Source organism: Artemia franciscana, chromosome 10, assembly GCF_032884065.1.
Source record: "Artemia franciscana chromosome 10, ASM3288406v1, whole genome shotgun sequence".
Lineage (NCBI taxonomy): Eukaryota > Metazoa > Arthropoda > Branchiopoda > Anostraca > Artemiidae > Artemia > Artemia franciscana.
This window is the reverse complement of record NC_088872.1, coordinates 591211-617741: the sequence shown is the minus strand read 5'-3', so window position 1 is coordinate 617741 and position 26531 is coordinate 591211. Positions and strand designations below refer to the sequence as shown.

Sequence of the window (26531 nt, the reverse complement as noted above, 5' to 3'; positions counted from 1 at the left end):
TTGAAGTGGCACCAATAATCTCTTATGTCACGTAATGACATCAGAGCATACTTTTAAACACGTCCACATTGTGTAAGGAGGACTTTGGATACCACTTCCTGAGATTATTGCGACTATTACGGCTTATCATCTTATTAATTATGGATTGCAGATAATTTACCAATTTAAAAACAGGCTCTCTAATTTCTTCTCCCAGCCCCAGAATGAATGCCTACCAAAGACAAATTTCTTTTTTTGCTCGAGTCTTATAGAAAATTCATATTGTATTCTAAAAATCATTGATATAAGATTATATATTTATCCCTTATTATCGAACAAGGAATTGGGCCTACACTAGCAAATACGTTATTTCAGTTACGTTTACCTATAGTGGTAAGCGGACTGGAATTCAAGCAAGTATAAAAAGGAAAGTGCAAAAAGTATTTACCATTATTTTGCCAATTGCCAATAAAATAATCATTGAGCATTAAACCCATTAAAATATACCATAAAGTCACGTGAAAAAGGGAGTGAGTCTCAGGTATGGAATGAGGAAATTAGCCTCATTTTGGGAAAAAGAAGAAAACACTCCCATAAGAGCGAATAATTTTGACTGAGATTGCACCATTTAATTCAAGTTATCAGAGAATTAAGTTGTAGAGGTTGCAAGCCCCTATATAAAAAATGTAAATTTTGCATTTTTTTCTTTCCGATAAGGACTACCATGATACATGGTTAACTATTTATTTGTAGCTTTTTTTATTCAGTAGTGATCAAGCCATTGGTCCTAGTACATTAGCAGGAGGCTCATTATAGAGGAAATTGGAAGTTCTATTTACCTTTTTCAGTTATCAAAAAGATAGAGCCGCAAAAAATTGTCGCTTTCCGCCATTTTGTGATACGAAACGAAATTTTGGCCCTAATGATACCGAAAGGTATATATATATATATATATATATATATATATATATATATATATATATATATATATATATATATATATATATATATATATACATATATATATATATATATATATATATATAAATATACATATATATATATATATATATATATATATATATATATATATATATATATATATATATATATATATATATATATATATATATATATATATATATATATATATATATATATATATATATATATATATATATCTTTAGGTATCTTTAGGGCCAAAATTGTAAAAAAAAACGACTTGCAAACAAAAAATGTTTGATCTTTTCACTATTTAACTTTCTTTTCTTATATGCGCTTAACAAATGCTTTTCATTAATAGGTCTCTCCTTTTCAGAATTAGAGCTGTAATCTAGCCTGTAATTTCGCTCTGAAGAGCAAAGGTTTGAGGAGAGGATAGCCCCCTCAAGGGTTCTATTTAATTTCTGATCATCTTTTCGATCAAGCCAAGGTCTAATTTAGATTTAAAGGGGGTACCCGCTTTATGAACCCCGCCATATAAACATGGATTAGGATAAATATCCATATGAATCAATTTATCTTGTGTGTACTACGTAACTTTTCATGAGCGAATAACCAACCTTGCAGACATACTTCCTCTGCATGTGGGAAGCTCAATATGTGGAAATACTTTTAAAATAAAAAAATACATTAAACTCAAATACATTAAAACTTAAAACGAACAGAAATTAATCCGTATATGAAAGGGGCTTTTCCTTCTCTACGGCCCGCTCTTTACGCTAAAGTTTTTTTTTACCGATTTAAGAAGTAGAGTTAAGAGAGAGTCAAACTGTAGCGTAAAAAGCGGGCCTTCCATGGGGACTGTGGGGGAGTAAGTCGTCCCCAAAGACATAGTTATAAGGTTTTTCGACTACGCTGAATAAAATAGCTATCTCAGAATTTTGATCCGTTGACTTTGGTAAAATAATTAGCGTGGGAGGGGGCCTAGGTGCCCTCCAATTTTTTTGGTCACTTAAAAAGGGCACTAGAACTTTTCATTTCCGTTAGAATGAGCCCTCTTGCAACATTCTAGGACAACTGGGTCGATACGATCACCCCTGGGAAAAAAAAAACAAAAACAAAAAAACAAAAAAAACAAATAAACACGCATCCGTGATCTGCCTTCTGGCAAAAAATACAAAATTCCACATTTTTGTAGATAGGAGCTTGAAACTTCTACAGTAGGGTTCTCTGATACGCTGAATCTGATGGTGTGATTTTCGTTAAGATTCTATGCGTTTATAGGGGGCGTTTCCTCCTATTTTCTAAAATAACGCAAATTTTCTCAAACTCGTAACTTTTGATGGGTAGGACTAAACTTGATGAAACTTATATATTTAAAATCAGCATTAAAATGTGATTCTTTTGATGTAGGTATTGGTATCAAAATTCCATTTTTTAGAGTTTTGGTTACTATTGAGCCGGGTCGCTCCTTACTACAGTTCGTTACCACGAACTGTTTGATTTAAAACAACTTTTTTTATTATTTAATTTCTTAGACCAAAAGAATTGAATTATTATGCTGATTTCAAATATATAGATTTCATCAAGTTATGAGTTACCCATCAAAAGCTAGGAGCCTGAGAAAATTTGCTTTATTTTCAAAAAAAGGGGGAAACATCCTTTAAAAGTCGCAGAATCTTAATGAAAAGCTTAATGAAAAGCAGAATATTAATTATCAAGTTCAGAATATCAGAGATCCCTATTGTAAAGATTTAAGCTTTTACCTGGAAAAATGTTTTTATTTTTATTTTTTCCATTTTTGTTTTTGTTTCGAATTTTTTATTTTTTGCCTGAAGCTCACGGATGCGTGTTTATTTGGTGTTTTTTTTTTGTTTTTTTTTTTTGTTTTTTTCAGAGCGAATCGTATCGACCCAGTGGTCCGAGAATGTCGCGAAAGGACTAATTCGAAAGGAAATAAAAAGTTCGAATGGCCTTTTTAAGTAACAAGAAAAATTGGCGGGCAACTTGGCCCCCTTCCATGCTAATGTTTTCCCAAAGTCACTGGATAAAAATTTTGAGACAGCCATTTTGTCCAGTATAATTAAAAAATCTAATAACTATTTGTTTTTAGGACGACTTAATCCCCCATAGTCCCCAGGGAAAGGGCTTATGAACTGTGACCATTGTTTGCATTTAGTATTGGTTATTTAGAAGTAAACAGACGTTTTCAGGAGGGATTTGCCTGATGGAGGGGGGTGAAGGGATGGGGTTAAGTGGTAGCATCTTTCCATGGAAGAATTTTTCATGGGGGAAGAGAATTTTTCATGAAGGGGTTGCCAGATTCCGCAGTATTATTTGAAAACGATCAGATATAAAAAAAAAGTTTTTCTACTGAAAGACCCCTGAATCACAAAGACGTTTAATTAGAATAAATATTTCTTTTGAAAGTACTAAAAAAAACTTTTTGCGGAAACAGCGAGATATTGACAAGGGGTAAACCCCCTCATTTAAGTACTAGTTTCTGTTCGTTTTACCCTTTAATGGTAATCCTTCCTTTCAGTTGAAAAAACTGTTTTTTTATTTAATTTTTGATTAATTTTTAAATAATGTTGGGAAATACGGGGCCTCCTTCATGGAAAACTATCTTCCTCTATGAAAAATTCCTCCATAGAAAGATCCTCACATGTATCCCTCTCCGTTTGACCTCCCCCCCCCCCGAAAATGCCTGTAAACTTCCCAATAACCAACACTAAATGTAAACAATGGGCAAAGTGCATAACTTGCTTTTCTTCCCCCGATACTATGGGGGATTAAGTCGTCCTTTAAAGACATAGTTACTAATTTTTTCGACTACGTTGAACAAAATGGCTATCGCAAAATTTTGATCCAGTGATCCAATGTTTTGGGTCACTTAAAAAGGGCCCTAGAACTTTTAATCTCCGTTCGAATGAGCCCTCTTGCAACATCCTAGGACTACTGGATCGATACAAACCCCCCTGAGAAAAAAAAAACAACAAATAAACACGCATCTCTGATCTTTTTCTGGGAAAAAAAAAAAAAAATCAAAATTCCACATTTTTGCAGACAGGAGATCGAAGCCTCTACAGTAAGGTTCTCTGATACGCTGAATCTGATGGTGTGATTTTATTAAGTTCCTAGGACTTTTAAGGTGTGTTTCCCCGTTTTTCAAGAATAAGGCAAATTTTCTCAGGCTCGTATTTTTGATGAGTAGGACTAAACTTGATGGTTATTATTAAGCTCTTTACTTGCAGTTCGATACCGCGAACTGTTTGAAAGAATTAGTGGAATAACATGGAATGACAAAACAAATATAAATAACTCTTAAAATAGGACGAATACTAATAATTAAGAAGCAGCGAAATAGTACAGAATAATTAAACAAATATAAATAAATATCAAAATACGACGGATACTAATGATTAAGAAGCAGTCGAATAACAAGGAGTGATAAAACAAACATAAATAAATCTTAAAATAGAACTGATACAAATAGTTAAGAAGCAGTGGAATAAAATTGAATGATAAAACAAATATAAGTTACTCTTAAATTACAACGGATACTAATAATTAAGAAGCAGTGGAATAATATGGAATGATAAAATAAATATAAATCGCCCTTACAATACAACGGATTCTAATAGTTTAGAAGCAATGGAATAATACGGAAGATAAAACAAATATAAATAAATATCCAATACAACATATACTAATGATTAAGAAGCAGTGGAATAATACGGAACGATAAAACAAATATAAATAAATCTTAAATACAACAGATACTAATGATTAAGAAGCAGTGTAATAATACGGAATGGTAAAAGGAATATAAATATACCTTAAAATCTAACGAATACTAGCTTTTTTCCCCGGGAGTGATTTTATCGACTCAGTGGTTCTTAAATATCACGAGAAGGCTCATTTGAAAGAAAATTAAAAGTTTGAGCGCCCTTTATAAGTGACCAAAAAGATTGGAGGGCAGCCTGGCCCCCTCCACTACCCCTTTTTTCCTAAGGATATATTCATTTGGCTCATCATAGTTGAAAGGCCAATAACTACGCCTTTGGATGCAACAACCCCCCCCCTCCCCTTTAGTCCCAGGGGAAAGGTCTTTAAGTCATAAATTTTGCCCATTTTTACACATAGTATTTATTATTGTTAAATATGTCTACATTTTCGGGTGGGGGTGAGCGAATTTTTTGCTGGGGTTTTTTCACGCGAGAATGTTGTATGGGGAGGGAAGTTTCCAGGGTTTGGACTTGTCAATTAAAATTATACATTGGGGAATTTGTCAGCATTCCTGTGCAAAATTATTTTTAAGTGTCTTGCTTTCTCTTTTCTGTCTCAATTTTACACGTGGAGTTGTTAAGGGTATTTGTCTGGGGTAAATTTTCACCGGGACTGAATTGTCTGGAGGATATTTCCCTGGGGAGGGGAATATATCCGTGAAGGTTTTGCCAGATTTTCCGGAACTACTTGGAAATGATCAGAAAGAAGTTTTTCAACTGAAAGTAAGGAGCAACATGATAACTTAAATCAAACAGAAATTATTGAGTGAATGAAGAGGTTTTCACCCTCCTCAGCACCTCTCTCTTTACGCTAAAGCTTGTATTTTCGTCCCAATTCCTTATGAACAACTCTTGGAACAACTCTGTTTTCCCTTTGCTCAAAACATTAAAACTACAAAAAGCACAATAAAGTAACATGGAATATTTTGGAAGTAACCTTTTTTCGTTGTTATCAAAACATGGAAAACACACACAAAAAAACGCGGAATTATTGGAAATAATCCTTTTTACCGTTTTCTGAAAACCGGGCTATGGAATATTTGATGTTATTTTATTATGGATTTTGAAAGTAACATTGAAAGCTTTTTATGCACATCAAGCAGAATTAGTAAATTTTAAGAAGGGGTAACGCTTCTTATATCATCTAAACATTCTTGAGCAGTTCATGAAATGTGTCTACTGAGGAATGTTTATTTAAACGTTGGAAAGCAGGATAATCTGGTTTTTTCTTTAAAATTCGTCCCAGGTTCGTCTGATGTTTTTGCTACTGATTTTATATTCTTTTTAATAGTATTTAGCTTGGTTGCTAAATCTAATTCTAAATTTAATTTAATTCTCTCGATGGTATCGCTATGGTAAAACTTGTAGATCGCCTATTTTAGGTCTATAAATTCCTAAGACGAGTAAAAAATTGCAAGATAAATTTGCAATTCGAAGCATGTACAGAATCTAAAGAAACTATTATTAGTTTTAATGGAGTTGCTTAGAAAATACACGTACATTAAATTTTATTTGATGTGGGGTAGTAGTAACAAAAAGTAAAATTTGATAACTTGAATAAGAATTACCAAGAACACTGGAAAACTCATGGCCTGGTCCTCATTTCTTTTGTTGACTTCATTGGCCAAGAACAAAGCATATTTCTAAGAGAAAAGGGTTGAAGGAACTGTGGAAAGCTCTTTTTTAGTTATATTTCCAGGATGTGTTCATTTTCTTCATGTTTGGCACATATTTTATAAATTTCAAACCTTGGATGGACGTTGGAATCTCAAGGTATTTATTTGGTGACTTTTGAATTAAATATTAATAGTAAATGTTAATGCATATACATTAAGTTTTACTTGTTTTGGTGTATAGGTATCTTGATAACGAAATAAGAAAACTTAGTTAAACAAAAAGCCTTCTTAGTTTTTAGCTCCACATGTATTGTAGATGGTACGATTGGATTTGAAAGAAAAAACTGAAAATATACCCTTCTTTATGAACCAGAATTTTATAGAAACGGGTTTTCCATAGTCTAATAAGAAAATACGACTCCATAAGTTGATTACAGACTCTGAGAACCGTGCTTAGCGATCAACCCAAAAAAATTCCTACTAACCAAGTTTAACAGGTCCTACTAACCCAAAAGGAGTCCTACTATCCCAGTTTAACAGGAATTAAGCCGACTTTAAAGCAGCGCTTGGGCGCTTGATCAGTAACTTATCTTTTTCGGTCCCGCCTTCAATCAGATTTAGAACAAATCAGTGATAGAGATCAAGTCGGAAACTTTTTCCAGTTACTTTTGAATGCGCTTGTACCTTTCTAAGGGTATATTAATTTCAGTGATAGGTAATTGACTTTCCAGAGTTGTCACCAAGACAGGTGAAGAAGGTTGTGAAAATTCAAATGGTTCTCTGTTCTTATAGTTTGTAAACTAGTGGACATCAAATAAAATTAAGTAAGTTTTTATTATTGAATGTTATCCTCTTTTTAAGAATTTCCTGCATATAGGACTGACCTAAGACGAGAAAACTAAATGTTTTTAAGGGAAGATATTTTCCACTGCTAATACAGGTTTGAAGGGCCCTTTTCTGAAAATTTGGTCTTATAAAACAAAAAGTTTGGTATTATTTACAACCCCCTAGAAATATCGTCTAGTAAACCCTGTCAAAAACTTGTTTGTGGGTTATTATTTATAAGAGTTTTTATATTTCTCCTAAATTATTTAAATAGCAAGGAAGACCACACTGCCTTTCCAACACAAACATCAAAAGCAAGAAGAAAATTTCTGGCTGAGCTTCGCAGAAGTAAGGATATTGGGACTGTTTTAAAAAATAATTCATTTAATTTTATTGGTCGTATTTTGTTGTAAGATTTTCTTCTTCTATATATTTAGGTTTTGCCGAAGACGACCCTTGGACATATGGCCGAAATGTTCATTCAAATTGGATTCCCATTGTCTTACGAAAATAATTCTCTATTGCTCTTCTTCTTTTTGATGTTTCTAAATTGTTTGGTTTTTAAGGTGTTCAAAAGTTTAGTTTTTTTTTCATAATGGGTTAGATCCTCTTTTGTATTAAAAAAGCAGTTGCAAAGTCAAGCTTTTGGTTTCAAAATCTAGTTTCCATATCTTCATGGACTAAGCAAATCTTTCTTTTACGAACTCACCACTTACTGAAAATAGTAAAAAGCCGAAAACAAATTTTCGAATGTTTTATCTCCCATAAAAATTATGATGGGTAACTTAACGTAAATAGCGACGAAGACCACACTGCCTTTCCATAACAAACAAATACAAAGTAGAAACAATAGGGAAAATCTTTTCAAGACAGTGGAAATCAGTTCTGTGAATATTTCGGCCATATGTCCAAGGGCCGTCTTCAGCACAATACGAGAACGAGAGAGAAAATATGTATATATAAATAAAATTACATTAAATTGTGAGAACTAAAACTAATAATGTTTTTTTAAAAACAGCTCTAGAATCCTTACTTCAACCAAGTTCAACCAGGACTGACAAAAATATTAAGTGAAAATATAAATTCATTCAAACTAAAGAGCACTTTGTTCTCTTTAGTTTGAATGAATATATATTCTCACTTCATTATATATTCTTTCGTGACCATATTTTTACCGCGGAAAGAATTGAAATTACGAGGTTGCAGCCCTCAAATATTCTCGTGTTTCAAAACTTCGCTAAACGTTGGTTTTGTGGCGTTCTATAATTTGTCCAAAAAGTTATTAAACTCACGTCGTAGAATCACCCCTTCTTGAACTAAAAAAATAATAGTAAAAAAATTCCATGACTGAAAATAAGGTTCTTATCTGTTATAGCGCCTATAATAAGTTTTTCGTTCATTAACGCACTGTAGAACCGGTTTTTTCGTTAGTTTCTTTCAGCTTACTAAGTCAAGAAAAGACAAGTGACAGAATAGATGGGAAATATATAAATTGGGCAATATATTTGTACATTAAGAAGGGTTAAAGTATTTGGACAGTATGAAGTTAGAAAACAATTCTTACTTCATAGTATACAGACTAATTATACCTAACACATTTTGCGTGCAGACACACTACACTCCCCCCTCCCCCTAGTGTGCAAATATATAGCCCAAATTTGTTTCTAAAGTGTTATATTTTCATCAATTTGTGTGATATTTCATTATAATTAGTCAGAGAAACAGGTTCTACTTAGATGAAGAACTTAACATAGGCGCTATAACAGATAGGCTAAGTACCCAAAATAGTTATCAAAGAGGCGATGGCTGTCATAATTTTGTATTTTCTGAAAGTACCAATTTCTTAAACCATCGAGGTCCCCAAAATTAAAAGAATTAACCCAAGGGCCTTTCCTCGGTCCATACTTTCCTGGAAACTCGAACTGGTATTTCAAAATTACGAAACTTTTAGGCCACCACCACATTTCTGTCTGTACTGCCACGTTAATCGTGAAAATAGATAAGCAAAACTAAGTCGTTAACTTTGACATCACTTTTTATCTTTAAAAATTCACATGTTATCATTGTGTTGACTAGAGAAGACAACTTAATCTTTAAAAGAAAACTATACCTTTTTAAGCTGTTTCGTCCTATTTATTTTTAGATTATCTTAAGAGTGTTTTTAACCCACTTTTCCTTTCAGTTTTAACTAAACACCCACTAGAAGGGAAAATTCCTTTACTGCATAGGAAGGTTTTTATGATATACCGTTTTTTAATTAAAAACTCAATTTCAAATTTTACCCAGTTCATAAGACAAATGTTTGGCAGTTTTCACATAGCCAATTCCAAATAAACCATGCTTCATGTCATTCACACTTTAACTACGATCTGATTAAATTGACTTCTGTTTTGTTTGTTTGTTTGTTTGTTTTGTTTTGTTTGTTTGTTTTGTTTATCTCTGCAGATTTGTTCTATAAATCAGTAGCATCCTTACCACCATATCTTGTGTACGCTCAACCCAATTAAATGTGTAATAAAAACCAATTTTACAATTAAATTCAATTTATCAATAGAGAAATTAAATGAATAACCTTTTTAGGGCTCTTAGAGTGTTAAATTCCCTCGCATAATTGCTACCAAGACAATGACCCTTTTTGGGGGAGTTCATCTCTTATTTCTAAAATTATTTATTTTTCGGTATACTATTAGCTTTTAATGTAAAATTCAAAATTGATACATTTTACTCATTTAAACTCAAAATAAATAATAAATTTTATTGCTACATTTTGATTTTGGTTCTGGTTTCCATTGAAAATAGCCTCTCTTCACCAGCAGTTTGTTTCGATGAATCATTTAATCGAAGGTTCTCCTAAATGTAAAAGACGTTCCTTCCTCCATCCCCGTTTTTTAAGTTCAAGTTTAATATTTATAGAGCAATGCAATGAAAATTATAATCATCTCTGAAAAAGTACCGCTCTTCAAGTATATGTTTGGAGGAGGAGGGTCAGACCTATCAAAAATGAATTACAGGTCACTACCTCAAGGGTTTTCAAGGATAGTGGGTTTTTTTTTAGGATATCACCCATGGACATCGATATGGGCCTAATTTACTTTTAAAACAGTTCGTAACGAATTGTAATAAGGAGCGACCCGGCTCAATAGTAAACGAAACTCTAAAAAAAAGGAATTTTGATTCTAATAGATTCATGAAAAAAATCGGATTTTTATTATGATTTTAAATATATAAGTTTAATCAAATTTAGTTTTACCCATCAAAAACTACGAGCCTGAGAATATTTGCCTTATTTTAGAAAATAGGGGGAAAAAAACCCCTAAAAGTATAAGGATCTTAACGAAAATCACATAATCGCATTCAGCATATCAGAGAGCCCTACTGTAGAAGCTCATATCTATAAAAATGCGGAATTTCGTATTTTTTTGCCAGAAGACCGATCACGGGTGCGTGTTTGTGTTCTTCTTTTTTTCCCCAGGGGTGGTTGTATCGACCCAGTGGTGCTAGAATGTCGCAAGAGGGCTCATTCTAACGGAAATTAAAAGCTATAGTGCCCTTTTTAAGTGACCAAAAAATTGGAGGGCACCTAGACCCCCTCCCACGCTCTTTTTTCCCATAGTTAATGGATCACAATTTCGAGATAGTCATTTTGTTCAGCATAGTCAAAAAATCTAATAACAGTGTCTTTAGAGAGGACTCCCTCACTGTCCAAGTGGGAAGGACTGCAAGTTACAAAATTTGACCAGTGTTTAGGTATAGCAATGATTATTAGGGAGTGTTCAGATGTTTTTAGTGGGATTTTTTGGTTGGGAAGGGGGTTAAGGAGAGGGGGTAATTTGGGAAGATTTTTCCATGTAAGAATTTGTCATTGGCTTAGATAATTTTTACGATGGGAGCGCAGGATATTTTAGCACTATTGAAAACGAAAACAAAACAATTAAAAAACAAACATGGAAAAGTTTTTTTCAATTGAAAGTAAGCAGCAGCGATAAACTTAAAACGAACAGAAATTATATCGCATATGTGGGGTTCATGTCCTCCTAAATACTTCGCTCTTTATGCATAAGTATTTCTAGTAATTTCATCTATTTATTCTACAGCTTTTGTGATTCCGGTGTCATTCTTAAAGAATTGGGACAAAATGTAAGCTTTAGTGTAAGATGTATTAACGAGGGGGCAAACCCCCTCATATACGTAATAAAAATATACAAATATAGAATTTCGTTAAGTAAGTTAATTAGCAAGTCACGTATAATTTCTACAAATAAAAACGTTTATATAAAATTTAAAGCTCTAGTTGTCTAGAAAATTGTTGCAAAATTACAGTTACAAAATTGTTTTAAAAAGTAAAATTGTGGCGAAGAATCAAACTTTAGCGTAAAGAGCGAGGAATTGCGGAGGGGACAACCCATTTCATATGCGGAGCAATTTCTGTTTGTTTTAAGTTTTAATGTCGCTCCTTACTTTCAGCTAAAAAAATTAGTTTTTTTTATTTAATTTCTGAACGTTTTTGAATTAATGCATGTTTGGTTTTGGCTCTCCGCACATAAATAATTAAAATGAAATTTGTATATTAATTCTTTTTTTTTTTTGGCTAAATGGCTTTCTCTTAGTTTTGATCAGACGATTTTGAGAAATAAGGGGTGGAGAAGGAGGCGTAGTTGCCCTCCAATTTTTCGGTTACTTAAAAAGGCAACTACAACTTTTAATTTTTAACGAGCGTTTTTATTAGTAAAAAATATACGTAACTTAAGAATTAACTTACAAACTTTCATAACCTTATATTTTTATTATGTATACGAGGGGGTTTGTACCCTCGTTAATACCTCGCTCTTTACACTAAATCGTAAGTTTTGTCCCAATTTTTTAAGAATCACCCCTGAATCAGAAAGGCCGTAAAATAAATAGTTGAAATTACTAAAAATACTTTAGCATAAAGACCAAGGTATTTATCTCCTCCTAAATACCTCGCTCTTTATGCTAAAGTATTTTTAGAACCTCTCATATGCGTAATAATCTCTGCTCGTTTTAAGTTTCAATGCTACTTCTTCCTTTCATTTGAAAAACCGTTTTCATGTTTATTTTTCATTGTTTTCTTATAGTAATGCAAGAGAATCCTGCGCCCTTTTCATTGAATTTTTCTTCCCCCGTGACAGATTCCTCCAAAGAAAGATCCTCCAACATAGCCCCCTCTCCTCAGTTCCACCCCCAAACAAAATAAAATCCCCCTGAAAACGTCTGTACACTTCCCAATAACCATTATTAAATGTAAACACTGGTCAAAGTTTGTAACTTGCAGCCCCTCCCCCAGTGATTGTGGGGGAGTAATTCATCCCCAAAGACATAGTTATTATGGTTTTTGACTATGCTGAACAAAATGGCTATCTCAAAATTTTGATACGTTGACTTTGGTAAAAAAATGAGCGTGGGAGGGGGCCTAGATGCCCTCCAATTTTTTTGGTCACTTAAAAAGGGCAGTAGAACTTTTCATTTCCGTTAGAATGAGCCCTCTTGCGACATTCTAGGACCACTTGGTCAATACGATGACCCCTGGAAAAAAAAAATTAAATTAAATAAACATGCACCCGTGATTTGTCTTCTGGCAAAAAATACAAAATTCCACATTTGTGAAGATAGGAGCTTGAAACTTCTACAGTAGGGTTCTCTGACACGCTGAATCTGATGGTGTCATTTTCGTTAAGATCCTACGACTTTTAGGGGGTGTTTTCCCCTACTTTCCTAAATAAGGCAAATTTTCTCAGGCCCGTAACTTTTGATGGGTAAAACTAAACTTGATGAAACTTATATATTTAAAATTAGCATTAAAATTCGATTCTTTTGATGTAGCGATTGATATCAAAATTCAATTTTTTAGAGTTTTGGTTACTATTGAGCCGGGTCGCTCCTTACTACAGTTCGTTACCATGAACTGTTTGAAAAATGGATAAAAATATGGTTAATAAGAACCTTTCTCGTTGACTACAATAGACAATTTTCTGATACTAATTATCTTTTGTTTTTTTTTTTCGCCACTGTCTATAGCTTTGCTTCTGAATTTTTAAGCATAAGCTCAAGAAGATGAATTTAATCAAAAATGCAATTTTACCTCTAGAAGTCAAGCCCAATGGCGGACTTACAGCTTGGCATGTCTGCGCTGGCCCAAAATCCACGTGACTTCTGGCCTGCTCTCTATGCGTCAAGGGCCCCAGGAGCTTTTTCAATTTCCCAACTCATCATGACGGAGCAAATCAAGCAGTACCAAAAGGTACGTTTCTATGGATAATTTCAGTAATTTGATAATATTATTTGTTTAATTATTTACTCTTGGTGTATATTTTTTTCATCTGTTTCATTTGTGGTAAGCTTTAATTTTATTTGAAACTGACGTCCCTGCTTGGGAAAGGGTTCCTTGGCCTATAAAAACTTTCACTATTGTTCATTTGCATAATTAGAGAAGTCCAGCTGGCCAGTTTTTTCCTCCTGTTTATGCATTTACTGGTCTTTTTATATAAACAACCTATTGAGGGAATCATACTAGGATATTATTTCAAGTTCATCACTCAAAAGGACTATAAGTTTTACTTTCTATCAACTGCTTAGTTCTTGAAAATATACCTCATGGGGTAACATAATTCTCAGATTTAAATTACAAACTAAATTTTTTTTCTATTTATTTATTCATCTGGTAACACCACTTCACTGCTCTGAACTTCTTGCCACTCACTGTTCCATCATCTAGAGATGTAACAGTGTTCTTCTATATCTATATTCGCATGCCGAAAGACTCTTTTGAAAGTGCTTGTGAATTTAGCTTTAGAAGCTATAAAAGCATCTTCTGGACCTTAGTCCCTCCAAATGTAGGAATGGCACATTGGGCGTCTACGATACCTCGTCAGACATCAGAGAGCTGAGATGCAGCTCTGACGTCTTCCCAATATGATTGAAGAGACTCGCATCTACTCAGGTTATACTTTTTACTCAACACTATTTTTAGGAGCCATGCACCCCGTTAGGTTAGATGGTGCTTGAGTAACCTAGGAATACTCTGTTTCTTTTTCGATGGGTACACTCTTTCAGAAATCATGTACACACGTTGACTCGTGCCAAGCGTAGCGGGAGTGTACCAGGTGTTTTGGAAACCGCACCAAAAGTGGCTGAACTGTGTAGCACACATGGCATTCTGAGATGTAAACCAGGTGGCGGAAAGGGGGTACCCCTTACTTACTTAATTTTGGCGGGAACCAGACGGTAATCCATCCTGCCCGGCACCAATGGATGATGGGATGACTTATGTAGTCCAACACGATGTGTCAGCAGCAGCCTCTTCTGCTATCTTCAGTCAGTCCTTATCTCAACGACATCCGTTTCTGTTGAAGCCACCTCAAGGATCCGGATCATTCTTGAATGTCTACCAGAGATTCTTGCTTTATCTGCCTGGTACGTTTCCAAGTTGGAAGGGGATCACAGGTGAGGACATCGCAGGATATCGTTCCAGCTGGCCGTCGTAGTGTGTGTCCCGTGAATTTCAATTGTCATATTGTTGGTATATTATTACCGAGAGGCGGCTAATCTGGGCACAACGCCTTTAAATCTCAGCGTTTGAGTTATGAGACCATCGGCTGACCTGTAGTATGTTTCTCATGCAGTGATGGTTGAATACTTTCTTGTGAATGTTTTTCTTCGGCCTATAAATGCCATGTTTCACAGGTGTATACCAGGATCGATAAAACAATGTCTATTCCAAAGGATCTTCTTCATCCTTCTGAAAACGCCCCTTGCCTTTCCTATTTGAGCTCTAACCTCAGCTTCTGTACCTCCGTTCAGAGCTAAGATAGAACCATGGTAGCAGAGCTTTTCAACAGCCTCAATGGTTTTGCCTTCTAGTTGGAAATCTGGGTGGTTTGGGGTGCTTGCATTTATAACTTTTTTTTAGACTTACTGATCATGAGGCCAGCTTTCTTTGATGTACAGGAGACATCATTGATCATCTTTTGGAGCTCAGCCAAAAAGCTACTCATGAGACCCATATCGTCTGCTAAGTCAAGGTCTGTCAGGGCGATCGGGTTGTCTTCTCTCTGACCGACGACAAACCCTTTGTGGGTGCAAGGCCGATTCGCCCCTATCCAGTCTTTTATGTAATTGAACAGAGCTAGCGAAAGGGATTACCCTTGCTTGACCCCTAAGTAATGACGTTGAGTAACAAACTCAACGTCAAAATCCTTCGGTTCACCGTAGGCAGTTCAGATTCTTGTAACTGTAGACTCATAGGGTCTCTTAAGTTTCTCGGTCAGTTCTGCCAGGACACGGTTTTCCCACCATGATATTCCAAAGCTCGGTCCTAATAAGGGAGTCAAAAGTGGCAAACAAAATCGATGAAGGTGATGAAACCAGACAGTCGAAACCTCTTGCTCTACTTTAGCATAACGCGGAGGGTAAGAATATATTCTTGACAGCCCCTGCCAGGTCTGAAACCTGCTTGTTCTGGTCTTGTCAACTTGTCTCAGGCGTCCTTGAAACGGTTTATGACAATTATGCAAAAGACTTTCATGGCGTGATCTATTAGTGATATAACTTGGTATTTCGAGCAGACTATCTTGTCTCCCTTTTTATATAGCGGTATAAGTACTGAGAGTTTCCAATATTTTGGAAATTTCTTTTTCGTCCATACCTTAACTAGCAAGTCTTTCAGCTACTACTACTAGACCTACTGCTACTATTATTACTCCTACTTCTACTACTACTACTGCTTCTAAAGCTAAAGGTATAAAGGCGAAAATTAGGGAATATTGAATCTGCATTGAACTAAATCGAAACAAATTTATTGCTGCTATGCAAGCTAAAGGTATTTATTGCTGCTATGCAAGCTAAAAGGTGAAGTTTCAAGGAATATCTATGTGTATGCTGAACTAAACCAAAACAAACTATAAATATGTTAATTGTTTAAAGGGTGACAAAACAATATCTCAAGAACGGCTTATATTATTGAATTAGGTTTTTCAAGGTACGTTGTGGTAGATTTTGAACTCGCCAGAAAACACTATGAGTATGCAATTAATACCGCTTCTATAGTTGCTGTAAGTAATGACGCTAGCGTATTAAGGTAAAACTTTTAGGGATCGCCTAGGGGGAGTTTCAATTGAATAAAAAACTAAATGCATGGAGGTTTTCAAAGGGTATATAAGCAATATCACAGGCAGCGCCGCTCTATTATAGCCAGCAATGTCATTGAAACTTTTATAGGACCTAATTCGATGGGAATTAAAAATTCTAGAACCGTTTTTAAGAGTCAAAAGTGATTGGAGGGCGAGCAGTCCTCCTCCCAAGCCCATTAATTTCCAAACGCGTCCAATGAAAGCTTTGAGACACCCATTTTGTTTAGCATAGTTGAACGGTCCAGTAATTATGTATCTAGGGATATTAGGTATGTCAACCCCCAACAACTATAAAATTATGCTTTAAAACTAAATAATGCTTTAAATCTAAATAAAAATCACTGTGTATAAGCTGGTTGCCAATAAGAAATCTCAGGACTATCTCAAAGAGCGCAAGTGTATCCAGGTTGTCAGAGACCATAGATAGAATTTTTTCGGAATTGTATTAGGTTTTATTTTTCAAGTCAAGTTGAGGAGGTATAAAACTAAATTAAACAGCAATTTTTTATCAAGATTTTCAAAAAGGTGTAAGTTGTTCAAAATTGTTGAAAAAGTTTTTCCAGTATGCATATAGTAAGCCAAACTATGGATCCTTATAGAAAATTAAACAAAAAAAAAACAAGTTTTTTTAAATGAAAGTAAGGACCGACATTAAAACTTAACACGAACAGAAATTACTCCGTATATGAAGGGGCTTTTCATTCTCAACGCCTCGCTCTTTACGCTAAAGTTTGACTCTTTCTCTTAACTCCACTTCTTAAAAATTTTAAAAACTTTAGCGTAAAGAGCGAGGCGTCGAGGACGAAAAGCCCCTTTCATATACGGAGTAATTTCTGTTCGTTTTAAGTTTTAATGTCGCTCCTTACATTCATTTAAAAAAAAACTTGTTTTTTTTTAATTTCTGGACGTTTTTAAATTAATACATTTTTTTATCTTGGCTCTCCTTGCATAAATAATTAAAACGAAATTTGCATATTAATTTTTTGGGCTAAATGGGTTTTTCATAGTGATAATTGGAAGATTTTGAGAAAAAAGGAGTGAGAGAGGAGGCCTAGTTGCCCTCCAATTTTTTGATTACACAAAAAGGCAACTATAACTTTTAATTTTTACTAACGTTTTAATAAGTAAAAAATATACGTAACTTACGAATTAACTAACGTAGCGAACTTCTATATTCTATGTATAGAACTTATATGTTTTATTGCGTATATGAGGGGGCTCACCCCTCGTCGATACCTCGCTCTTTAAACTAAAGTTTAAATTTTGTCCCAATTCCTTAAGAATGACCCCTGAATCACAAAGACCGTAGAATAAATAGTTGAAATTACTAAAAATAATTTAACGTAAAGAGCGAGGTATTACGAGGAGGTAAACCCCTCATATGCGCAATAATTTCTGTTCGTTTTAAGTATTAATGCTGCTCCTCACTTTCAGTAGAAAAAACGTTTCATATTTATTTTTTCATTGTTTTTGTAAATAATGCTAGAAAATCCTGCGCCCCCTCCATTGAAAGTCTTGTCCCCCATGAGAATTTCCTCCATGGAAACATCCTCCCACGTACCCCCCCTCAACTCTCCCCCAACCAAAAAAATCCCCCTGAAAACGTCTGTACACTTCCCAGTAACCATTACTATATGTAAACACAGGTCAAAGTTTGTAACTTGCAGCCCCTCCCATGGGGACTGCGGGGGAGTAAGTCGTCCCCAAAGACATAGTTATTAGGTTTTTCGACTACTGTGAATATAATGGCTATCTCAGAATTTTGATCCGATGACTTTGGGAAAAAATGAGCGTGGGAGGGGGCCTAGGTGCCCTCCATTTTTTTTGGTCACTTAAAAAGGGCACTAGAACCTTTAATTTTCGTTAGAATGAGCCCTTTCGCGACATTCTAGGACCGCTGAGTCGATACGATCACTCCTGGGAAAAAAACAACAAATAAACACGCATCCGTGCTATGTCTTCTGGCAAAAAATGTGAAATTCCACATTTTTGTCGATAAGGGCTTGAAACTTCTGCAATATGGTTCTCTGATAGACTGAATCTGATGGTGTGATTTTCGCTAAGATCGTATGACGAACTGTTTGATTGGAAAGATCTAATATATTATTGTACTTCCCAAAGAAAAGACTACGGCAATAAAAAGCGTGCAAAAATTGATTTATAAAATTTTTCCACAAAATAAGTTTTTCAAAGAAAAGTAAAGAGCTCTATTAAACTAAAAATGAGAAGAAATAAAGTCCAATAACCTTTTGAAGCGTAAAACTACCACAAATGACAAAATGAAACCCAAGACGAAACTTAAATAAACTTATATTTTTGGAATCAGCATAGTCAACCGATTCTTTTGATATATCTGCTGGTATCAAAAGTCCCTTTTCTAGAGTTTCCGTTACTAATGAGCCAGATCGCTCTTTACTTACAGTTCTTTACCACAAACTGTTTGAAAACAGGTTGGGATTTAACTCAATCCTTTTACTGTCATCTCCATACTGCACTTTTGGGAAACTCTGGTAGTCCTGACCTAGCGATTGATTCGTAAGAGTTTACTCGAAACATGACCGATCAAACAGTTCGTGATAACGAACTGTAAGTGAAGATTGACCCATTTTGATACCAATAGATATATGAAAAGAATCGGATTTGTCTTCTGATTTCAAATATATAGGTTTCATTAAGTTTAGTCTTAGTTATGAAAGGTTACGAGCCTGAGAAATTAAGGTATTTCGAAAAATGCGGAGAACACCCCTTAAAAGTCATAGAATTTAATGAAAACCTTACCCCGTTAGATTCAGCGTATCAGAGAACCCTACTATAGAGGTTGCAAGCTTTTATCTGCAAAAATGTATAATTTTTTTTTGTCAGAAGAAAGATCACGGATACGTGTTTAATTGTGTTTGTCTTTGTTTTGACTATCGACCCAGATGTCCTAACATATCCGAAAAAGGCTCATTCAAACGGACATTAAAAGTTTGGAGTAAAGGGATTGGGGGGTAACTGGTACACCTTCCACGCCCTATTTTCCCCTAAAATTATATGATCAAAAATTTAAGATAGCTATTTTTTAGTATAGTTGAAAGATTCGATAATTGTGTCATAAGGTGTAAAATGAGCCCCCCCCCCCCCACGGTCTGTGGGGAGAGGCCTGTAAGCTATGAAATTTGCTTATTGTTTAAGCATAGTAGTTGTTATTGGGAAGTATACAGATATTTTTAGAGGGTGGGGGATTGTGCTTGGGCTGGATTTCTATGGGAGAATCTTGTGGAGGGAAGTTTCTGGCGGAACGGGTGAATTTTCCAGGGAAAATTTTACACTGAGGGGATTTGATGGAATTACTATACGAAGTTCTTTTTAATTGTACTACAATCTCTTTGCCAAATTTTTCATGTGGAGATGCTCCGCGGGGAATTGTCCAGGTGCTTTTTTCCGCGTGTTTTTTTTTTCTGGGAAATAATTTCCACCGAAAGGGGCATTTCTGGAGTGATCGAGAAGCCGATTAGAGATTAAAGTCTTATTCAAACGAAAGAATGCTAAGAAAAATTTTTTTGTTGAATCCCCAGCAAGTACTTTTACAGGGAGGGGGATTCTTAGCGAGGATGGAACTGTCTGGAGGGTATTTAACAAGGGGAGTGCAGTTTATGTTGGTTGAAATTTCCATGTAGGAGTTTTCCGTGATTGGGTGGGATATATTTCATAGAGGGGGAGCTATATTTACCGGCATTATTTGAAAACTAATAAAAATTAGTCCATATATGAAGGGTTATCCCCTCCTCAATACCTTACTCTAAAAAAGGTAATCCGTGAGAGGAATTTTTGAAATTTATTTGAAAAATTTCAATGTCCAAAGCTAATCAACAATAAAAATTTTTGATTATTTTAGGCTTTTCATTTTAGACTAAATTGAAGAAATAATATTTCAATTAGGCATATATATTTTTTTTACTGCCTCTGTTAGTCGTCGCAAAATTTTCGTGTATTAGCTGTCCTGGGGAGATTGGAAGTACTTCTGTACTTCAAAGTCGTAAACTGTAATCCCCCAATCTTCTAAGGGATTGATTTTTCTTTTGAATTAGCTTTTTCACAAGACCCTTGAGCTTTGTGCCTTAAACAACACACATCTACCATTTTTGAACCCAGATAAATAGTCAGTCAATGGACAAGATGACAATTATTCAAGGTTTGGTTTAAATAAATTAGTCACATAAATCCTACTAAAATCTGTCAGTAGAAATTTAGTAGAATGTGGTCACTTAAAACACTAAAATAGCGGATTTATATATAATCCAATTATAATTTAAACCGTTTGTAGCAACGGTTATAACAGTCGTCCTATAGGTTTCTTTGTCTGGATAAGTTCTTACTGTAGGGTTTCCCGCTGAACGTACCTGGTAATAAATGAATTAGTAACAATAAAAGCTTTGAATTTGAAAGTTTTAAATATGTCAAGAATATCTAAAATTGTTTCAGCTTCTTCATCTTAGCCGTATAATTCCTTGACAAATGGTCTGTAGCCAACCAAAATTGATTTACATATTTTTATTAATGTTTTATCGTAATTTGGTCCACGGTTCGTAGCTCTTAATTAATCAAGTATTTGACATTAGCACGTTTAAGTTATATATTTAATGGGGCTATGGTAGATAAACAAGTTTGGAATATGCACTTTTGCAAATTGTGCCACCCTCTGGAGGCAGAATCAATACAGACTCTGAGTACGGAACCTAAATAGTAACAACCCGTCAGTCGGGTATCAAAAGGACGTATCTCCATAACTGTAAATTTTCAGAAGAACGGAAACAACCTCACACATTTTTTATTTTTCCTCTAATACCCGTGAAAAAAAACGGATTGATATGTATTGATTTTACGTATTGATCGGTTTTTGTCTAACGGTTATCAGAGGAGAAATAAAAAGGTTGTGATTTTTTTTTTGCTCTTCTGAAACTTTATAAATATGAATGTATGCCTTTTGATATCCATCTGACGAAATGCGATCTAGGAATAAGTCTAATCTGAATAGACAAGAAGACTCAAGTAATAAAAGGCTGTAGTAGCCTTCAATAAAGCCAGGTCAGTAGAAACTGTCATTCAAATACAACAGCAATGTGGTAAAAAAAGAAGAAAAAAACAACAGTGACCCACTTGATGAAGATAAAATGATTTTGAATTGAAAACTTGTGGGCTTTGAAGTCAGGTTCAAATCAATACCGTCACTCATGTCTGCAAAGTCAATGTTGAAGCTCTAGTTTACAAAAAATAAAAACTTTTTTTTTGTTAATACGATAAAAATGTTCTTAGCAGCAATAGCTACAACCTAGAAGAGAGCGAACCATGGCCTTGAGTAATCGAAGTTGAAACATATTTTAGAAACTGTCTATTGAAAAAGCTCCAAATTAATCAAACAGTGACTATTATTTGGAACCAAATTCCTTCTGGTTATAATTTCTAATTGTTATTGATCAATTTTTAAGAGTTTCAAAAAAGATTCTGATAACACCTCGAACCTGAAGTCGGATGGAAATGAAGAGTAAACAACTTAAATCTAAAGGAATTAGGTATGGATTTTACTGTCCAAAACCTTGAAAAGAATTAGCATGTGATGGGCTCCATATTTTCCATCAGTGCTAGCAGGCCTCTGGAAGGTTTCTAGAGGAATGTCTAAATACCCATTTTTTTTGTTTTCTTAAAAGCATTATCAGAGACCGGAAAGCCCAATAGACAGAGGCGTAATTTTCTATAGGATCTATGGAATATGGGGGCAACTGCCCTGCATAAATCCAGCTTCCCCTTTCCCCCGTCTGAAATTTAGTGTCTTCAAAAATCTTGTCAAAACAAAGATAAGTCTACTTAATTAAGGAATACACAGAAGTAGATCAGTTTTCTTTAGTACGCATTTGCCTTTATGGTATTATTTGGCCAATGAAGTAAACTAAATAAGTAAATTTTGGCTCCAACAAGTTCGAACGAGAAAGAGGAAGAAGAATAATCAGACTCTCAGATATCTCACCTATATACAACCACACCATTTTAAGATTGTAAAAGGGAAATAATTCAAACAATAACAATTTCAAAAAGCAAAGAATCAGAAATCAAAAGAAAAGAAAATCACACCAATATATGCAATAAATACTCCATATTAAAAGCACAAAAGTAGAGCATTCTTAACAACACAGAAATAACTGATCCTAGAATATTTTAGGATTCAACTACAATTCTATTTATTTCATATATTATACTAAACGGAGGCAATTTAAGATAAGATAAAATTTATTGCAAAAAGCCTGCGGGCCATAGCAACACAGAATACAGTCTGTAAATAAAGCTTAGGAACAAAATACAACTTTAGGAAAAATAAATATTCCGTATATGAAAAGGGCTGTCCCCTCCTCGCCGCCCCGCTCTTTACGCTAAAGTTTGACTGTTTCTCACAAGTGTACTTTTTAAAACAATAAAAAAATTCAGCGTAATGAGTGGGGACGTTGAGGAGATGACAGCCCCTTTCATATACGAAATAATTTCTGTCCGTTTTAACGTTTAATGTTGCTCCTTACTTTCAGTAAAAAAAAACTTGTTTTTCCCATTTAATCAAAATTTCAAGCATGTATATACAAAAACGTAGAATTTTGTATTTTTTACTGGAAGAAGGTCACGGCTGCATATTTATTTGCTTTTTTTTAGGGTGATCACATTGAATCACTGATCCTAGAAAATTAGGAGAGGGCTCATTCGAACACAAATTAAGATTTCTAGTTCCCCTTTTAAATGAACGAAAAGATTGGAGGGTAACTGGTCCCTTCCTTTTCCCTTTTAACCTGAAGACATCCAATGAAAATTATAAATATTCCTTTGGTTTAGCATAATTAAAGACCCAATAGCTATGCCTCTGGAGATGAACTATCCCCTACTACCCCCTGAGGAAAGGGCTTTAAGTTGTACAATTTTTCCATTTTTCGCATATAGCATTTGTCACTGGGAAGTACTTCGAAATTTTCTTCTTTTTATTGGGGGGGGGGGGGGTTGTCCAATGGGTGAATTTTCTGTGGGCCTTAGAGTTTATGGGGAAAATTTTCCACAGAGAAGGGAGGAGTATTTCTAGGAACGACTTGAAAAAAATGTTTCTTCACCTGGAGGCAAGCAGCAGCGCTAAACCTTGGAATGAATAGAAGGGGGCATATACATGAATTCATATATTACAGGGGATGCCCCATCCTCAATCCCTCGCTCTTTAAACTTAAGTTTAACACCTTTTGTCAGAGTTCTTTAAGAGAGATTGCTCCAACATAAGGGCTACTGAATTTGAGTGAGTTATTTTCAAACAGTTTGTGGTAACGAGCTGTAAGTAAGGAGCGATCCGGCTCAATGGTGACTGAAACTCTAAAAGTTGATACCGATATACACATCAAAAGAATCAGATTTTTATGCTGATTTCAAATATATAAGTTTCATCAAGTTTAGTTCATACCCGTCAAAAGTTACGAGCCTGAGAACATTTGCCTTATTTTGGAAAAAAAGGGGAAACACCCCATAAAATTCACAGAGCCTTCATGACAATCACGTCATCAGATTCAGAATATTAGAAAACCCTATTGCAGAGGTTTCAATCTCCTATCTGCAAAAATGTGGAATTTTGTATTTTTTGCCAGAAGAAAGATCGCGGATGCCTGTTAAGTTGTTTTTTCCCCAGGGGTGATTGCATGAACCCAGTTTTCAGATTCAGATTCATTTATTCAAAAATTCATATTCATCAAAATCTTCAACTTCAACTTCAACCAGTGATCCTAGAATATCGTTGGGGGCTCATTCAAGTGGAAATGGAAAGCTCTAGCTCCTTTTTAAGTGACCCAAAAAATGGAGGGTAACTTGGTCCCCTCCCATGCTAATTTTTTTCCAAAGTCACCCGATCAAACTTTTGAGAGGGCCATTTTGTTCATTATGTTCGAAAAGCATAATAACTAAGTCTTTGAGGGTGATTTAATCCCCCAAAATTCCCGGGAGATGGGCTACAAGTTATGAAGTTTACCCTATGTTTACTGGTTGGTTATTGGGAAGTATACAGATGTTTCCAGGGGGGATTTTCTCTGGTAGTTAGGGGAGGGTTGGAGGTTACGTGGAAGGATCTTTCCACGCAGGAAGTTTTCATTGGGGAAGGGACACTGCAATGAAAGGGGTGCCGGATTTCCCAGCATTACTTAAAAACCGTTCAGAAATTAAATAAAAAACAAGTTTTTTCAACCGAAAGTAAGGAGCAACATCAAAACTGAAAACGAATAGAAATTATTAGGTATATGAGGAGGTTCATCCCCTAGTCAATACCTCGCTCTTTACGCAAAGGTTTTTCAGTACTTTCATAAGAATTATTTATCATAACTAAAAGGTCATTGTGATTAAGCGATCATTCTTAATGAATTGGCGCAAAACTTGAACTTTAGCGTAAAGAGCAAGGTATTGACTAGGGGGTGAACCCCTTCATATACGTAATAAAAACATACGAATATAGAAGTTCGCTACGTAAGTTCATTCGTAAGATATGTATATCCATTACTAATAAAAACGTTCGTAGATAAGATAAAAGCTCTAGTGCCCTTTTTAAGTAACCAAAAAATTGAAGGGCAACTAGGCCCCCTCCTCCACATTTTTTCTCAAAACAGTCCTATCAGCGTTTTCAGAAAGCCATTTAGCCAAAAAAAGTAAAGTTAATAAGCAAATTTTGGTCGAATTATTCATGTGCGGTGAGCTAAAATCAAAACCTACATTAATTCAAAAACGTTCAGAAATTACAGAAAAAATAGGTTTTTTTTTAACTGAAAGTAATGAGTGACATAATTAAAACTTAAAACGAACAGAAATTATTCCGTATGTGAAAGGGACTCTCCCCTGTTCAACACCTTGCTCTTTACGCTAAACTTTGACTCTTCCTCACAACTCTGTTTTTAAAACCAGAAAAAAAATTATTATAATATGGCCAAATAATGTGGCTTTTATTTAGGGCCCATTTGACTGATAATTAAAAGATACAGTGCCTTTTTTAAGACTAATAGGGATTTGAGGGCAATCAGCCCCTCCCCCAGGCTTATCATTTCTCAGAACAAACATTCATTCAAAATTTTGAGATGTCTATTTTCTTCAGCCTTGTTGAAAGGTCTGGTAATTATGCCTTATGGGATGTCACCCCCCCCACAAAAACACGAAGCCCTCAGAGCGAAGACTGTATGTTAGGCAGTTCGTTCATGGCTTACACATTGTATATGTTATTGAGAAAAATATGCATGTTCTATCTTTACTTTCCCAAAATACTAAGGGCGCTCAGGTGAGCCTGTCAGAGAATGTTTAGGGGAGTGTTGAACTAAATTAAAACATGTTAGGGGTATACTTGTTTCCAAAAGGGTGAAACTCAGGAATGACTGAGTATCAAACAGTTCGTGGTAACGAACTGTAGTAAGGAGCGACCCGGCTCAATAGTAAACGAAACTCTAAAAAACAGAATTTCGATGCTAAAAGATATATCAAAAGAATCGGATTTTTATGCTGATTTTAAATATATAAGTTTCATCAAATTTAGTCTTTGTCATCAAAAGTTACGAGCCTGAGAAAATTTGCCTTATTTTGGAAAATAGGGGGTAACACCCCCTAAAAGTCATAGGATCTTAACGAAAATTACACCATCGCATTCAACGTATCAGAGAACCCTATAGAAAAAATTTCAAGGTCCAATCTACAAAAATTTGGAATTTCGTATTTTTTGCCAGAAGACAAATCACAGGTGCGTGTATATTGTTTTTTTGTTTTTTTGTTTTTTTTTTGTTTTTTTTTCCCAGGGGTCATCGTATCGACCAAGTGGTCCTAGAGTGTTGCAAAAGGGCTCATTCTAATGGAAATGAAAATTTCTAGTGCCCTTTTTAAGTGACCAAAACAATTGGAGGGCACCTAGGCCCCCTCCCACGCTCATGTTTTCTCCAAAGTCAACGGATCAAAATTTTGATCCGTTGATCCGTTGATAGCCATTTTGTTCCGCATAGTCGAAAACCATAATAACTATGTCTTTGGGGATGACTTACCCCCCACAGTCCCTGGGGGAGGGGCTGCAAGTTACAAACTTTGACCAATGTTTACATACAGTAATGGTTACTGGGAAGTGTACCGACGTTATCAAGGGAATTTTTTTGGTTTGGGTGTGGGGTTCAGGGGAGGGGGCTATATGGGAGGATCTTTCCTTGGAGGAATATTTCATGGGGGAAGAG

At 35.0% G+C, this 26531-nt stretch overlaps 1 protein-coding gene across 2 annotated transcripts in view; it reads left to right on the top strand.

Annotated features, from left to right (window-relative positions):
- The first annotated feature begins 6350 nt into the window (after window positions 1-6350).
- LOC136031631 (homeobox protein dve-1-like) overlaps window positions 6351-26531 on the top strand; it is a 128771-nt gene continuing 108590 nt past the window's right edge. Inside the window, exons 1-2 of one of the 2 annotated variants that reach the window (XM_065711272.1) lie at window positions 6351-6482; window positions 13257-13409. In XM_065711272.1, coding sequence (XP_065567344.1) covers window positions 13269-13409 — 141 coding nt within the window. In that variant the 5' untranslated portion in view covers window positions 6351-6482; window positions 13257-13268. Of the gene's footprint in view, window positions 6483-6984; window positions 7150-13256; window positions 13410-26531 lie in introns of those variants that run through there. The other variant, XM_065711271.1, reaches the window with a different exon arrangement.